The sequence below is a fragment of the Myxocyprinus asiaticus genome, chromosome 38 (genome assembly GCF_019703515.2).
Source record: "Myxocyprinus asiaticus isolate MX2 ecotype Aquarium Trade chromosome 38, UBuf_Myxa_2, whole genome shotgun sequence".
NCBI lineage: Eukaryota > Metazoa > Chordata > Actinopteri > Cypriniformes > Catostomidae > Myxocyprinus > Myxocyprinus asiaticus.
Window position 1 is genome coordinate 41,706,543 of NC_059381.1, and position 16,947 is coordinate 41,723,489.

At 39.9% G+C, this 16,947-nt stretch overlaps 2 protein-coding genes across 4 annotated transcripts in view; both read left to right on the forward strand.

Moving 5' to 3' along the window:
• The window catches only part of LOC127429120 (probable ATP-dependent RNA helicase DDX46), a 43,172-nt gene extending 35,680 nt beyond the window's left edge, over nucleotides 1-7,492 (forward strand). For both annotated transcript variants that reach the window (XM_051677936.1, XM_051677937.1), the window contains exons 19-23: nucleotides 111-341; nucleotides 627-845; nucleotides 6,260-6,404; nucleotides 6,485-6,558; nucleotides 6,984-7,492. In XM_051677936.1, the coding sequence (XP_051533896.1) occupies nucleotides 111-341; nucleotides 627-845; nucleotides 6,260-6,404; nucleotides 6,485-6,558; nucleotides 6,984-7,031 (717 nt within the window). In that variant the 3' untranslated portion in view covers nucleotides 7,032-7,492. The remainder of the gene's footprint in view (nucleotides 1-110; nucleotides 342-626; nucleotides 846-6,259; nucleotides 6,405-6,484; nucleotides 6,559-6,983) is intronic.
• A 1,932-nt stretch (nucleotides 7,493-9,424) lies between these two features.
• Nucleotides 9,425-15,987, forward strand: LOC127429158 (UPF0461 protein C5orf24 homolog). 2 transcript variants are annotated; one of them, XM_051678028.1, is made up of 3 exons: nucleotides 9,425-9,653; nucleotides 10,270-10,871; nucleotides 14,755-15,987. In XM_051678028.1, the coding sequence occupies exons 2-3, from the start codon at nucleotides 10,273-10,275 to the stop codon at nucleotides 14,942-14,944; spliced, it is 789 nt and encodes a 262-aa protein (XP_051533988.1). In that variant the 5' UTR covers nucleotides 9,425-9,653; nucleotides 10,270-10,272; the 3' UTR covers nucleotides 14,945-15,987. The 2 variants fall into 2 exon arrangements, with proteins under 2 accessions (XP_051533988.1, XP_051533989.1); XM_051678029.1 differs by having other exon boundaries at nucleotides 14,797-15,987.
• The last annotated feature ends 960 nt before the right edge of the window (nucleotides 15,988-16,947 follow it).

A 16,947-nucleotide genomic window follows, 5' to 3' on the forward strand; every position in this document is an offset into this window, starting at 1 on the left:
GTTTTCCGCAAAGTGGAAATCATAGGGCCCTACTCAAGGGTATGAGCTGGATTTGGTTGAATGTTGATTAAAGATGCTTTGATAATAATCAGTGTTATGTGTCTTCACAGATTGATGAGAAGATTGAGAGTATGTTTAACTCAAAGAAGCGCGTTAAGGATTTCTCGGCTCCAGGGGGTGCTGCAGGTGCACCGGTAGGCGGGGTGACTGGAGCTGCGACCGCTGTCTCTGGACTGAGCACTGTAGCAGCTCCATCTGCTGGAAACATCCAGAAACTCGAGATTGCCAAGAAACTGGCTCTCAGAATACAAGCGCAGAAGAACCTTGGTGCTGAAGCTCAGGTAAGTACATTGACTCACTGTACATACCATAAAACACTGTTTGTCTTCATGGACAGCAGCCCCAAAAAGTATTTGAACACTTTTGAACACACTTAAAAATGTCTAAAAGTTGTTGCATTGTATAACTAAATATCTCTTCTCAGAATTTCACTTTGAGGCATGATTGCAACTGGTGTGGCAATGATTTTTAGTGGATGTATGAAGTTCACACAGGTGTTCCAACAGAGTAAAGACATGTGGAGCATTAATTAATGTTCTTACACACTTTGTCTTTATTAATGATAGGATGTGATGCAGCAGGCGACAAATGCAATTTTGCGCGGCGGTACGATGATCGCCCCGTCTGTCTCGGCTAAGACCATCGCAGAACAGCAGGCCGAGAAAATCAACGCCAAACTGAACTACACGCCTGTGGAGAAGCTGGAGGAGGAGAGACAGAACGCTGAAGCTGCTGAGACGGTCAAGAGATACGAGGAGGAGTTAGAGATTAACGACTTCCCTCAGGTGCTGCACACAAACATATCACAGACACACATTCCTCATGGCACACTTACATCTCCCAGACACCTATTTGATGTGTGTGTTTGCATCTGGAAGACATATTATTTAGGTTGTTTGCTCATCTGCAATACATCTAGAAGATGTTTCCTCTCTAATGTCAATAAGAGATTCATCAAATGTCAGATGTTTATAATTTAGAATGTTTGCGAATCTGATATTTTTAAGATGTTTCATCATCATCTCCTTTGGCCCTGCCAGGTGCATAGGCCGCAGACTAGAGCTCTTCAGGCAATCCGGTCCTGAGCCAGTCTCTCGAGTTGTCTCCAGGTGTATCCCATCTCCTTCATGTCTGCCTCTATATCACGGCACAAGTTGTTTTTTGGTCGGCCTCGATTTCTCTTCTCTTGTGGGTTCCAGGTGAGGGCTTGCCGTGTGATGCTGAAAGCAGGTTTTCGGAGGGTGTGGCCTATCCATCTCCAGCATCATTGCAGTATTTCTTCCTCCACTGGTTGCTGTTTTATTCACTGCCAAAGTTCTTTATTGCTAATGGTCTCGGGCCAGAGAATCCTTCTGAGGCAGGTGTTGATGAATTTCCTCATGGTTGTGGCAGTGGTTCTCCAGGTTTCTGCTCCATAAAGTAGGACAGGCTGGTGTTGATGTTCAGGTCAGTTGATCTCCAGACATTCTTCAGTTGGAGGAAAGCTACCCTTGCCTTGCCGATCCGTACTCTTAATGTCAGCGTCCACTCCACCTTTCATATCTACGATGCTGCCAAAATATGTGAAGTTCTCCACCTCTTTTAGTGCTTCGCCTTCTAGTGTGATGGGGCTTCTGTTGACAGCGGCATTGATCTTAAGAATCTTGCTCTTCCCATTGTGGATGTTAAGGCCCGGGTGTGCGGAGTTTTCTGAAACCGTACTGGTCTTCTCCTGCAACTGATGTTGGGTGTGGGATAGAAGGGCCAGATCGCCTGCATAGTCCAGATCATCCAGCGGTGTCCACTGGATCCCGTTTCGCTTTTGGGCTATGATGCCTTCATGACCCAGTCGATGGCCAGCAAGAACAGGAAAGGTGATAGCAAACATCCTTGCCTCACTTCTGTCCGCACTTGGAAGGCATCAGGGAGTTGACACCCATGGAGCTCTCTGCAAGTCATACCTTCGTAGGAGTTTCTGATGATGTTGGTGATCTTCTCTGGCACTCCATAATGCCTCAGCAGTTTCCAGAGGATCTGTCTTCCCACGCTGTCGAATGCTTTCTCATAGTCAATAAAGTTGACGTAAAGAGACGAGTTCCACTCAAGTGACTGTTCCACGACGATGTGCAGTGTTGCAATCTGGTAGGTGCAAGACCCGTCTTTGCGAAAGCCTGCCTGCTGGTCCTGGAGCTGAGGATCGATGGCTTCTTCCATCTTGAGGAAAACCCGGTTGAATATCTTGCCTGGGACCGATAGCAGTGTTGTCCCTCTGCAATTAGAACAGGAACTGAGGTCACCTTTCTTTGGCAGCTTAATGAGATAGCCCTCCTCCCATTCTGATGGAACTACTTCTTCCCAGATCCTCCTGAAGAGGAGGTAGAGCATCTCGACACTGGTCATGACATCCGCTTTCAGAACCTCTGCCGGGATGTTGTCTGGTCCTGCAGACTTACCATTGCTCAGTTGCTTTATGGCTTTGAGGATCTCCTTGGTGGGCGCATTACAGTCAGTCGGTGAGTTGCTGTTGGCAGGGGGGGATATCTGGTGGGTCCTGTGAGGTTGGTCTGTTCAACAGCTCCTCGAAATGCTCACTCCATCTGTTCTTTTGTCCTTCCACATCAGGTATCAACTTTCCCTGTTTGTCCTTCACTGGTCTTTCTGGCTTGCTGAATTTGCCAGACAGCTTCTTGATGGTGGCATAGAGGTCTTGCATATTTCCATGGTGAGCTGCCTCTTCCGCTTCTGTTGCCAGTATTTCCATGTACATTCTCCTATCGGTCTTGATGCTTTTCTTGACACTTTTGTTTGCCTTGTCCCCGCTTGTGTGCGACTGTTGTTGATTGCCGCCGACTTCCCTTTCCTCTCCTCAGTCTTCATTGTCTCAGCTGAGATCCACTCTTTGTGGTTGCATTTCCTAGTGCCCAACACCTCCTTGCATGTTAATGTAACTGCTTCCTTCACTCCCAAATACTTCTCATCAACTGTTTCCTCTAACAGCTCTTGCAGGGCCTGGAACTTGTCGGAGAGCATGATCCTGAACTCTTGCAGCTAAGCATTATCTTTCACAAACATTGTGTTGTAATGCTGCTGTTGGTTGTTCTCTCCTATCCAGTTCTTTAACTTCAGCTTCAACCGGACTACCAAGAGATGATGGTCTGAAGCAACGTCTGCTCCTCGTTTCACACGCACATCCTGAAGAGATCATCTGAACTGCTTCTCGATGCACACATGATCAATCTGATTCTCTGTTGACAGGTCTGGTGAGACACAAGTGGCTTTGTGTATTCTTCTGTGCTGGAAGGAACTGCCTCCTTTGACCAGATTGTTTGCAGCGCATGGGTTTGTGAACCTCTCCCCATTGTCGTTCATCTCTCCCAGACCTTGTTGTCCCACAATCTCCTCATAGCCTCTGTTGTCACTGCCAATCTTGGCGTTGAAGTCTCCCATGACAATGATGTTGCGTCTTGGGCAACTCTGGATGATGGTCGACAGTCTGCTGTTGAACTCTTCCTTGTGCTCCTCGTCACTGTCATTTGTCGGAGTATAACACTGGATGACATCCATGTTGATCCTTTGCTGCTTAATACATAAGGAGGATGTGATGATCCGTGGTCCGTGTGCCTCCCATCCAATGAGCGCTCCCTGGGCTGTTCTGGATAACATCAGGGCCACTCCCTGGGTATGTGTCGTGACTTCTTCGTGACATTAGAACAGCAGCAGCTATTCTGTGGTGAGCTGCTTCTGGGCGGAACCCGTCCATCTTGACTTGCTGTTTATTAGAATGGTGAGGTTGTAATTCCTCATCTCAGTGGCTACCTGTAGGTCTTGCCAGTCTCGAACATGGTCTTGACATTCCATGTCCTGAAGTTAATGGTAGTCCTGTTCAAGATGATGGTCATCAGCCGGATGGTTCCCAGACTACTCTGGCTTTCACCACTGGGCTTCATGCTACCTCCAGCTGGAGATCCACCTTCTCCCAGGGCCAAAAATATCTTAAACTCTTGTCTGCGTTTCTGTAGCATTTCAGGTTTTTTACAAGGTGGAGCTGCTAACCCCACACCCAACACTCCTTTTGCATCTGGGCTTGGAACCAGTATAGGCAGTTTTTAAAATGGTTAGCAGATTTTAATTAGATTGTGATGCTTTCCAGATGAAAAGATCTAAAACAGATATCGCGGAGATGTTCGTGTGCTATCTGGGTTACGAACAGTAGCCAGCATGATTGTGCTGCCTTCTAAGCACGTGTCCTTCAAGGATAATGCAATCCCAGAAAAGTATTAATAAATATATAGTTCAATCTAGTTTAAATGCACTAATTTACTCACTATTAGTTATGTATTTTTATGCTTGCTAGCGTATTGTGTTATTAGTTTAGCAACATGCTAATTGTGAGACGAGTCACACATGTGCTGTCTTTGTAGAGCATTTCAAATCAGTCATTGACAATCCATTTCACCAAGGATGCCGCCTTGATAGCAGCTGTCACCCAGAATGGCCCTTTTACCACCGACAATTACATATTTGCAGCTCTAAACCACTGAGTGGTGCTATAACCATAAAATTTCAATAGGTGGAAGCTGAACATAAACAACGGCTCAACATGCCCACTGTACGCTTGTGATGACTTGCTGGTCAGACATTGCAAAATGGTGACATGTTAAACACTTAACACTTTTTTTTTTTTAATTGCATTGAATTTATCATTCACAAGGATGCCCATGATTTGAAGACTTGTTTGTTTACATTTCATCCAGTGTTACTGTTTGTTTTACTGTCTACAGTTTAATGGTCCTGACAAACATCATTTGGCAGGTCTAAGCCTCAAGCATTCATATTAGACCACTGTTTTACGGTTGAAATATAATAGCGAAAGTAGTTTCAAGTGTGAGATACCTGAATTGTTTTTTGTTTTTTTTTTAAGAATCCAATGTTATCCATGCTGGTAAACATTTGATGTGAAGGATTAAATAATGTCAAGGGCTTTTGGTCCCAAATGTGTCCGCATTTAGAGAAATATTGATGGATCCTCGTATGTTTCATTCAAATTTTTTTTTTTTTTTTTTACAAATCATCATCAATCATAATTTTATAAATGCGCAAAGGTGACGCTAGACTTATGAATGAGCATCAGCTATCAATCTTGATTCATCATCAGAATCCACACAAGATCACAATCGGAAGTTATCTCAAACACTTTGAGTCTGAGCAAGATAGATGGTTTTAATGTCATAAATAGTCATAACATTTAACTTTCTATGCTACACTAACAGTATTTATAGCCCTTACATGCACCTGTTATCAGGTGCAATTATATTTCATGATTCATTTGGCAAGAGAATGCACATAAGATCATAATGTTTTCAAAGAAACAGTTTGAACAAACCGATTCGGTAAAATGAATTGGACTCACCAGTGCTACATATAAGTGACTTGGTGAATGTTTTTAACAGGCTGATTTACATAAACCATCAGTAAGGGCCATTCTGGTTGTCTGCTTACTGTATTTATGCAGAGTTCATGCTCAGTTGTTTAGTTTGTTCATAAGAGACACCCTTTGGTTCAGTGGTTGCTGAGCATCATGGTTAAAACATGTGACTGTCATGTGATGTGTTGGTAGTTTTAGATATAGGGCAAACAATTATATTTCCATCATATTAAAGGCAAACAAACTTGACTTTTAACTAGGATGAGTCCAGTGTTGGTGAGTAACTAACTAACTACATTGTTCAGTAGCATGACAGCAGTCCAGCTGTTTTTAAAATATTGTAGCTTTTCCACTAGCAAGCTATTTTTTCCATCAGTAATGATCTGTTGCTTGTCACATTGTATTGTGCGCGAGTGAGTTGAGGCAATAGACTTTCATTTGAATGATTCGTCCTTTCAATGAACTCAATGACTCAAACAATGATTCATCCATTCATTCATTCATCTTTTGTTGCAAAAGTAATATTAAGTTGCATACTGTTGTTTTCCTCTTATTCTTATAAATGGTTTTATTAGTTGTATTTAGTGTACATTAATGTAAAACTTTATCAGCCTCATTGAGATCCTCATTGTTTCTGTGCCTGATTGTAGAAATAAATCTGAAATGTTTTTCAAGCATAGCTTGACTGTAGTTGAACTACTTTAAACAAGGAGTAGTTGGACAAGAGTCCGTTTTAAAGTATCACTCATGAATACAGCAGGACACGTGAACAGTTCTTCATGTTTTGTTCTGCAGACAGCGAGATGGAAAGTGACATCTAAAGAAGCGCTTCAGCGGATTGGCGAGTATTCAGAGGCGGCCATCACGATACGAGGAACATACTTCCCTCCAGGCAAAGAACCTAAAGAGGGCGAGCGCAAGATCTACCTGGCCATTGAGAGTATGACTTCATGTCATTCTTACAGTCAATCAACTCATGTTCAGTTCCTCAGGATCATTAATGAATGCTGTTTTTAACAGGTGCTAATGAGCTGGCCGTACAGAAGGCCAAAGCAGAAATCACTCGACTCATTAAAGAAGAACTCATCCGCTTAGTAAGTTTATTTCCTTTCTCTTGTTCTATTTTGCTTATAAATGTTTTAACACTTAATACAGTTGTGTACATAAACATTTTTTAATGCTGTAGTTAACATGAACTTACATTTGAATAATGCTTTTACTGCATTTATCCATCTTGATGATTTAAAATTATTACGTATTATCATGTGAGCCCTTATGTGCCTTTAATGTAAGTGTATTTCAGTTTTCAGCTGATATTGACGGCAGTTCTCTAAAATACACAATTTTGTTTGACAGCTTATTTTAGCGGAGTTCTTATATGAAATATGTGGTCTCTAAGGACATTTTTATGGTCTGTTTTGAGGCCGACAGCTGGTCATTTGGCACATCATATGCAATGTGAAAATGTATATACTTAGACTGGAAATTTGTCTTACCATGTTGTCTTATTACCTTTCAGCAAAATTCATACCAACCGACCAGCAAAGGACGATACAAGGTTTTGTAGAGCAGACGGCAGATGAGATGATCACTTGTTTTGTTTTTTGTTTTTCTCAAACCCACAACACTTTTTATCTAAATCAGTCACTTGTTTGCTAATCTGGAAGTTCTGACCCATTTTTCTTTTATTATTCTTTGTTCATGTTGAATATTTTAGAAAATTCCATGTCATTGGATAGTGAAATTCTTTTGGAAATAAAGTGTTTTTCTTTGTATCTATGCTGTATCCGTATGTATTATCTGTAATGTGAATCACTCCAGCATTTTCACAGTTTTTACATTGCCATTTTAGTAATTTGCAGGAAGTAAACGTATTTTAGATATGAATTTTTTTGTTTATTATTATTGGTATGATAAATCATTTGAGTTTATGGACACAGGTCTCAAACCTTTTCCAATGCCAGAGATTTTTTTGAAATAATCACATGAGATGTTATAACAAAACAAATAAAATGCCTTATACAACTACATACTGTGGATAAAAGTAACTCCAAACTAAAGGGCTGAATTACTCATCACAGAGGTCTCATGGATTATTACACACTGCAAGACTTAAAGACTTTAAAAGCTGTTGTTGTAGCCTCTGCAAGGGATTTTGTGCACTATTAGTGGCAAAAGGTCTTACAAACAAGGTAATCCTGCACCAATCTCACGCCATTGGCAGAGAACCGCCTCCAAAGTGTTCTGATTGGCTAACACACGCTGGCCGCGCTCATATTTCAAAAAATCAATCAAAATCAAATCGCTTTGTCACATAGCCATATACACAAGTGCAATGGTGTGTGAAATTCTTGGGTGCAGTTCCGATCAACATAGCAGTCGTGACAGTGATGAGACATATACCAATTTACAATAACATCAAATTAACACAACACAATTTAAACATCTGATATACACATAATTACACTCAACAATATACAAATAATAACATACACTGTACAGTATACAATACACACAATATAGATACACATTATTCAATAAAAAAAGTATATATAGTATATATAGAATGTACAGTATTGTACTGTATTGACATTCAGGCTGTCGGTTGATAGTCAGTTGTTAAGAGAGAATATAATATAATAATAATAATATAATTTATGACAGTCCGGTGTGAGATATAAGAGTAAGGGTAATAAAGTAAAGTGCTGATGTATTTGATCGTGGGAGATCAAGAGTTCAAAAGTCTGATTGCTTGGGGGAAGAAGCTATCATGGAGTCGGCTGGTGCGGGTCCTGATGCTGCGATACCGCCTGCCTGATGGTAGCAGTGAGAACAGCCCATGGCTCGGGTGGCTGGAGTCTCTGATGATCCTCCGAGCTTTTTTCACACACCGCCTTGTATATATTTCCTGGAGGGAGGGAAGCTCACCTCCGATGATGTGTCTGGCAGTTCGCACCACCTTTTGCAGTGCTTTGCAGTTGTGGGCTGTGCTATTGCCGTACCAGGCGGAGATGCAGCCAGTCAGGATGCTCTCTACAGTGCAGGTGTAGAACCGTGTGAGGATGTGGCGGTTCATTCCAAACTTCCTCAGCCGTCTCAGGAAGAAGAGGCGCTGATGAGCCTTCTTCACAACGACTTCAGTGTGGATGGATCATGTGAGTTCCTCAGTGATGTGGACACCCAGGAACTTGAAGCTGCTGACCCTGAGTATTTTCGAAACATATGTTTAGAATTATGTTAATTCTACACATGGGCGCACATTCATGATCTTCGCTTCGAGATCATACGAATATAACTCGATTTATCTCGATAATCTACTGAGACTGGACACTCACTTGCGGAATACATTAATCATCGCTGACTGCGAACAGCACATTTTTCAATGACAACTTCTGTGTTTGCTTAATGCTGCATCTACGCCGCTAGGTGTCAGCGCAACATGAACATTGATGGTTAATTTTCCAATAAGGCACAGACGCTTTGTTCCTGCAGGGGGCGCTGAGCAGCTCAGAAAACTGTATCCATTCAATCGCATTCAAACCTATGGTAGTGTTTGTCTTGTTGGAGTAATTTGTTAACTTAAATGTATACTCGTTTAAATATATTACTTTCAAAAATTGGTACCTGAAATACAATTGGGAATCTAGCCCAGCGATCGATGTTAAATGATTATCAGAAACCCTTATCCAGTTATCACAAGCAGCTGTGATTGGTTCTTCCTCAGTAGTGCTGAGAAAAGTAACAGAAATCATGTGACAGCGCGATTGCGCACTGCTTCAGCAACGGTTTGAACAATAATTTATTTAATGATTTTATATGAAATAATTTTAATGACACTGAAAAACTTTAGACATCGAGTTAATAATATATAGTGACGAGTTAAAAAAAAATGACAATCGATGTTTAAACGTATTTCTGATGCGCGCAGCTCTGAGTGCGCACGCGCAGTCGCGTACTATTCTTTGCTTTCTTAATATTTAATATCAATGGCTGCCGTTCATTGCTAAATCATCTCTTATATTTAGAAGAAAACTTTGCCACATTTGATAAATATCAAGGTGAACGTCATTCTGTTTTAATCCAATCGATGAGCTTCGATTATAAACAGTCAGAATTCATCTGTAGCACCAAAATGGGACAAAAATTCCTCATTTAACCCTTTGTGTTCCGCCATCGGCGTTAAAGCGAGGTACAGTTATTATGTCTTTAAAAGTCATATTTGTGTCAGTTTGCATGGTCAAAAATGTGTATTCAGTGTAATTAAATGTACTCTTTTACTCTGTCAGTGTTATGCGTGAGATACACGAGGAAAACAAAAGGGGCTTTGTTGTCTTGTGTTCACAAGCCAGTTATTAGGTTACGTTTAATATAAATCTCTGCATGCTGACATCACAACATGCATAACATCCTTGACTGATGCACGGTCGGATTTATTACATATTCTGGTTCAAGGCCTTTTGAAAACAGAAGCTATGCTTATATATATATATATAAACTATAATGCACATCCAGGGCCGTGGCAAGACATTCTGTGCCACTGACTGTATATTGCTCTGGGCCCCTTTCATATTGAAAAATACAGTTTAAAATTTGTTGTGGGCCCCCTGGTCCTGTGGCTCCCTAAAATCGTTACCACCTTTGACCCCATCAGCTACGGCCCTGTTCGTATCCTTTAAATATCAATTGAAATTATTTAATTTTTTTAAATGGCTGATCATCATGACATCTTTAATGAGGAGTCAGGAAAATAAGTCTGTGAACCCTGCATATCAATAACTACAGTAAGTGTGCCTGTGTGTTGTCAGAATATGATGCGTCAGGTGTCCAGCAGCAGCAGTACTGAGTTCTGTATCAGCAGCAGGCCGGCGTGTTTAGCCGAGGATGACAGACTGTCAGCGGGTCACTTTGATTTGTGCTCCACTAAGTTCTACTCGTCTGCAGCAGCTCCTCAGTGTTCACGACAGCTGTGCCTCGCTTACCTAACCCCACCAACTGAACCCACCAAATCCACGTCCTGCCAGAGGCCAGACTGCCACGAGGGGCCACAGGGACCCGCTGCTCTTCAGGGACATGAGAAAAGCGGGGACTCTAAGAAAAAGTCAGTGCCAGGCAGATCTGGTAAACGTGGGCGGCCAGCAGGGACGACTAAATCAGCCGGCTACAGAACCAGCACAGGCCGGCCACTGGGCACAACCAAAGCCGCTGGATTTAAAACCAGCCCGGGGCGGCCGTTAGGTACAACCAAGGCCGCGGGGTACAAAGTGAGCCCCGGTCGCCCACCTGGCAGTATAAAGAGCCAATCCCGCCTCGGTAAGCTGAGCTACAGCACCTGCAGCGGAGCAGCGTTCCCATACAGCGTCATGCATAAACCGTGTGAAGCAGCACTGAAGGGCAACGAAACAAAAGAGTAAAGTCACTCTCTTCTGTTCTTTCATGTTAAACACTTAGTTCATCCTAAAATTAAGCCTCTTTCATTATTTACTCACCGTCATGTCGTTCCAAGCCCACATTACTTGTGTGAAACCCAAAAGAAGATGTCTAGCAGACTGTTCATGCTGCTCTTTTCCCTGAAATGAAAGTGAATGGGGACAGAGGCTGTCATATGGAAAGAAAGCAGTTCCTGCGATCAATTCAAAACATTGGTGATGAGCAGTGTTGGGTAAGTTAGTGGTTCCCAACACTGCACATTTCCAGGAACAGGGTTGAGAACCACTGGTCTAAGTTACTCAAAAAAACGTAATCCACCACAAATGACAAATTGCTTCTCTAAAAATTGTTTTCAGATTACTTCTCTGAAAAGGTTTTGACTAAAAAGTAGTGTAACAACAAGACCAATAGTTTGAATTATTTAGTGTCATTGAGGTGTTTTCAGTCGATATAATTTAGGCCACATCAACACTAATATGTTTTTGTTTAAAAACGCATCTTTTTCTCTATGCTGCTGGTTGAAGTTTTCAGACAGTCCTTTACCACACCCAGCATAGTTGTAGCACGTTTTAGCACAATGTGAGGACTTTTCATAAGGTCCATTACCCGCCGTAGGCACAATTTCCAACGAATATCAAGGTTAAATTAATGAGCTTGAATGATTTTGTGGTCATGCCATCGAACCAGCTTAAGTATGGGAAAAATCACATCCTGTATTGATTCGATACGGGGCGCATCATTTAATCTTTAAATATGGGATGAAATACAAAACATAACTGCAGTTTTTTAACTAGTACAAGTGTGGTAAATCGGATGTAGTATTACTGCAGTACTAGAAACTGGGGCCACAGGGGCCCAGCAGTCCTACACATAATACATTTGCTGTACTTCCCTACATTCTTCAAAACTTGACCAATGACTGCAAACACAATGCAAGTTATTAGCAATCAGCAATTTATTGACATTAAAATGTTTAAAAAGGTTTAAAAGCTTTTAAAGATGTGCCTGGCCATTAAGACACCTGAGCATCAGCAACGCAATATTTCATATTAACATTCACTAACAAATATAAAAGTATAAAATATACATGAAAAATTGGGCAATGTATAAATGTATAAACATTAGCGCTGTCAGTTGATTAAAATATTTAATCACAATTAATCGCATGATTTTTCATAGTTCATCACAGATTTTGAAAATGCTGAAATATGAAATATATTTCTTCTGTCAAAATGCATTTAATGCACTTAAGAACAATAGAAAGAAAACAATATGCAACAATACTTTATTAATATTTTCTGCTCACAGAACTGAATAGAATGCCAGAATCTAATGTCAAATTGGTAATTACGTTAATCGTGTAAAAAAAAAAGAATGCATCAAACATGCATTAATTTCAACAGCCCTAGTTCAAATGCTCTATAACTGCAGTTTTGTTCAATGTGAAAACTGCATTTGCAATTGAAGCTCTATTTATACTGCAGTACAGCTGTTTAACTGCACTGAACTGCAGGTGAACTCAAGGGCGTAGATTTGTGGGGGGTTACAGTGTGAAGAATTTACATGTCTCCATTGATCATTGGCTAAATATTGGACTCGCTTGTTTTGATTATTGGGGGCTTAACTCCCCCCATCCCCCCTGGAAACTACACCCCTGGGTGAACTACACAAACTACAGCTGTAGTTTGAAATTGTACTTCACTGAACTGCTATTTTTTTTTGCAATGTACTTAAGTTATACCAGTGTGGAATGCAGATATAATTCACTGAACTGTAGTAGTACTACACTAACCTGCAATTGTACTGTAGTGCACTATATCAGTACTGTAGTTAAAAGGCATTGTAAGTGCAGTAACCTTTGTCATCGTACAGTACAGCATCATTGTACTTCAGAAAACTGCACTTTTTACTACATAGATTGCAGTAATACTAATCAGTTAATTTTTGTAAGGCTGTATTTTACGGGACGGGTGGCAACCCTATCTTTAGTGGAGGGGGAGATTTTCATGCACGTTCATCATACAAAGCTAGCGTATGACTTATGACTTGGAATATAAAACACCAGTCATATTTACTACTGTTATGATACTTTTACAGTGATTTGTTGTCCTTTTTCGAGCTCGAACAATGGGCCTCATTCATGAAATTTTGTAAATATACGAAAGAATTTGGAGCAATTTCCGTGTAAAATGGAGCTTCCCAAATTTGTTAGTACAACTTGTGTATGTTAGTGAATTGCAGACATTCGTAAATAGAGTGCGTGTGCATGTTCATTCACAATTATCATAATCCATGCCCATGAAACGCCATATAAGCAAGGCTTCAGAATTGCTAGTAAATGAGAATAGGAAGCTTTTAACATACAGTATATGCAAACAGTAATAAAAAATAGTTTTAATGGAGTGCATTCACATCGTAAAATACTGATTTAACAAACACATCTAGAAAGAAAGTGAGGAACTTACAGTCATCTTTGCTGTCATCAGAGGTTCTTTTGTGAATTAAACAGTCCAAGAGGTCAATAAAAATGGTTTGACATGAAGCTTTAGTGTAACAAAATTTCAGTTCATGTTGACAGGAGGTTGTCCATCACCTTCTCTGGATGAGTTGAGCGCATCACCAGCATCACTGGAGAAACGTCTGGAGTAAATCCAAGACTGTACAGAGATATAATTCCCTTGCCTGAAGAAGGTCTTTGACCGATACGCTGTAAGATATTACAGATTTTGACAGTGTGCTGGCTCTTTCTTTGTCCCCCGTTGATTGTTTACGCACCTGCCCGTGATGTGGTCATTTATGGTTTTACCACTGACCATATGTCAGCTGAACGCGATTTACCGATGGCTATACTAAATTATGAAATCTAAATATCAAATTAAAAGTCCAGCCAGTCACGTTAGAGGGCATTATTATTATTATTTTTATTTTATTTATATAAAATCAAATGCAAACCCACGTCAAGAACTTCTGCTGGAACTAAGAAGAGTTGGGAATAAAAACTATTTTTTATTTTTTTATGTTTTTTAAGGTTAATTTCACAAATGTAATTATTACGTAATTTTTTCATTACTTATTTAATTTTATTTCTATCAAAATGTAGTCATGGCAGTTTGTCTGAAAAACAACACATTTGGATGTCTTACGCACGATTCACACGTGGTCGGGAGCAGGTGTAAATTTTGTTTGTACAACTAACATTTTGAAAATAGAAAAACTTTCATGAATCCGAAAATTTACAATTTACACAAAAGTTTGTTCGGCACGTGTTTCATGAATAAGGCCCAATGTCAGTCACCATTCACTTTCATTGTATAGAAAATGGCAGTGTGAAAATTCTGCTAAACATCTCCTTGTGTGTTTCATGGAAGAAAGAAAGTCATACAGATTGGTGACTAAAGGAAGTTTTCATTTTTGGGTGAATTAACCCATACATTTTCTCTACCACATATTCCTAAAATGCTTAATTTTTATTAAAGCTGGAGTGTGTAATTTCTGCGTCACCGAACGGCATTGCAAAAATAAACATTGTTTTCAACCGGTTTTCCAAAATACAGTCCCGAGATACTCCCGCCCCCAACTCACGCTATTGGTTGAGTCAGTGTTGTTGTGTTAGGCTGGAAAGGAATTTTTATTGTGCTACAGAGACACAGAGTTTACAGTTTTCGAGGAAATTGCTTACATATAGTTGTCTCTGCGTATTAAGCTGGGAAACAAGAAAGCATTTTAACACTGAAGAATTTACACACTTCAGCTTTAAGGTACATGTAAAAAAAAAGTTTGTGTCTGCTTCAATGAAAACATTTTTATACTAACACTTTTGTGCGGTTTTTCATTGAAAAAGGTGTGCTTTTGATTTTATCTAGAACACCAAAAATGTTATTACAAGCTCCACCATTCCTCCTCAGTGGCTTCCCCATACGAAACCAAGAAACACCGCCCATCACCGTCATGTCATCGGAGGCCTTTTCCCAACCCACGCTGTGTCCAAATGACAGTCAGTCAAGAAACACTCTGCCGTTAGCACTCCATAGTGCTCTGCCATCATACTCGTGAATTACCACACACACGTCTGTGGAGAGGATGCACTTCATTTGTCAAACAGCACACTTGACCATTGAACACTATTGTGGTGAAATAACAGTTTAAACAGATTTGAGCACATCACTGACTGTCCATTGCATGTCCTGTTGACTTGGAAAGAGTGTAATTATGGTGTTGCTTCTAAAATTCCACAATTTCGTAAAGTTCCACAATAATGATGGCACTACGGACACTACATTTAGTGCAATATTGATGTCCTTGAAATCTTTTTCCCATTCCAGCACTCCACCAAAGAACTTGACTTCACAATGACTTCATGTGTGCATGCTCAATGGAGTTTTGAGATCAAATCACATATTTCCACGACTCTAGACATTTCACTCATATGAGATTCTGTGACCTAGAAAAAGAAGCACCCCACTTAGGTTTAATTACTTCTGTGAGTCGAATAGTGACTTTTGTATTGTATTTACTCTTTTGATGATGATAATTATCAGTAGGTGGGAATGCTTTCAGCATCTTGTTATCAAGTGACGTGAAAATGTTATTATGTTTCTGTCCGACAGTGATATTCAGACGTGCACTTGTGATGCAGAACAGATGTTATGTTCACTCATATAATCAGTCACATATATGGGCTTTTGTTACTTTTTCTTTCATTCACTTTGTAATGCAGAAAATGTGTTCCTATTGACATCAAGTGTTTTTCTTTCTTTCTGGTTAAATTATCTATTCCATTATTGACATAGGCATTAGAAGTTTTAATGGCTGTTCAGTGAGTGTTAAATAGGAATGTTGATATGATCAGTGATTTACAGGTGGATGTAAATGATAATTATTTAAAGGCACTTGTCCTTTCACTTACTCGTGTTGTACAGTTCAAGCCCACAAAGCAACAGTAAAAGTGTAAAAGTCTATATCAGCCTCTCCATGATTGCATTTAGGATTTGTAATGACTTTATTTTCCTGTTGTCGCGTGTGTGTGAGTGTGTGAGTGTGTGTGTGTGTGTAGATTTTCACACTGTTGTGTAATAAACTGACTGAAAACTTGTTAATGAAGGGTTGTGTTATTTACTTGTATATTAATAATAGTATAAGCCTTTTGTCAAACACTAACTTACAAAAAAAATAAATAAAAAAAATACAGGGTCTCATCTCTAAAGAAAGAACTTCATAAATGACTTTTTTTAACCAAAGACAAAGAGAGGAGGAAAAACACAACTAGAAAGGCATTTACAGTAGTTTGAGTGGATCTTAGCGACCGGGAAGTTGTCTCTAATTGGTCAGATGTTAATCACTAACTGCGTTTCCATCAAAGGGTTTTTTTTTTTGTGACAAAAAGTGTAGCGCATCAAAAAGTTTACCGATATAGCTGATGGAAATGCAAATTATTGCTAAAATTTCACGTGTCGACATAATATTTTTCCAATGAACTCTAACGCATAAACTCTATGTCGATACTTTAAATGTCGCGAAAAACTGGTTTGGAAACATTTTTTGTCGAGAAAATGGGCATTAACGCAAAAATGTAGTGTCACATGACAGAATTTACCCTAATCCTTAGCCTATGTTAATCATGACAACAAGGTATACATCCTTGAAAGCCAGTTTATTGTACATGTAGCATTACTCGCGCTGATATGGATTGGTCTTAACGGCATACCTGCACAGATCTGATGCTGCAAACACATCTGCGTCATGACACTTCCAGGAGTGCCAACACAAATATCTCGTATCGTGCACCTGTCATCGATAAGTGCAAGGAGAACAAATGAATGGCCACTCTTTGCGATTAATTTAATCGCGATAGCCATCCGTTTATTTATTAAAGTTGCTTTTCCACACCATTCAAAATAATTAGCCCACAATACAAACGTATCATTTCTGTGCACAAAGATGTTTTAAATTAAAAATAAATACACAATAACAGGAGAAAAGCATCAATGTGCTTTTTTGGAACACTAAAAATAATTTTATAGAATTAGGTTATATGTTAGTTTACTTTTGAAAAAAAT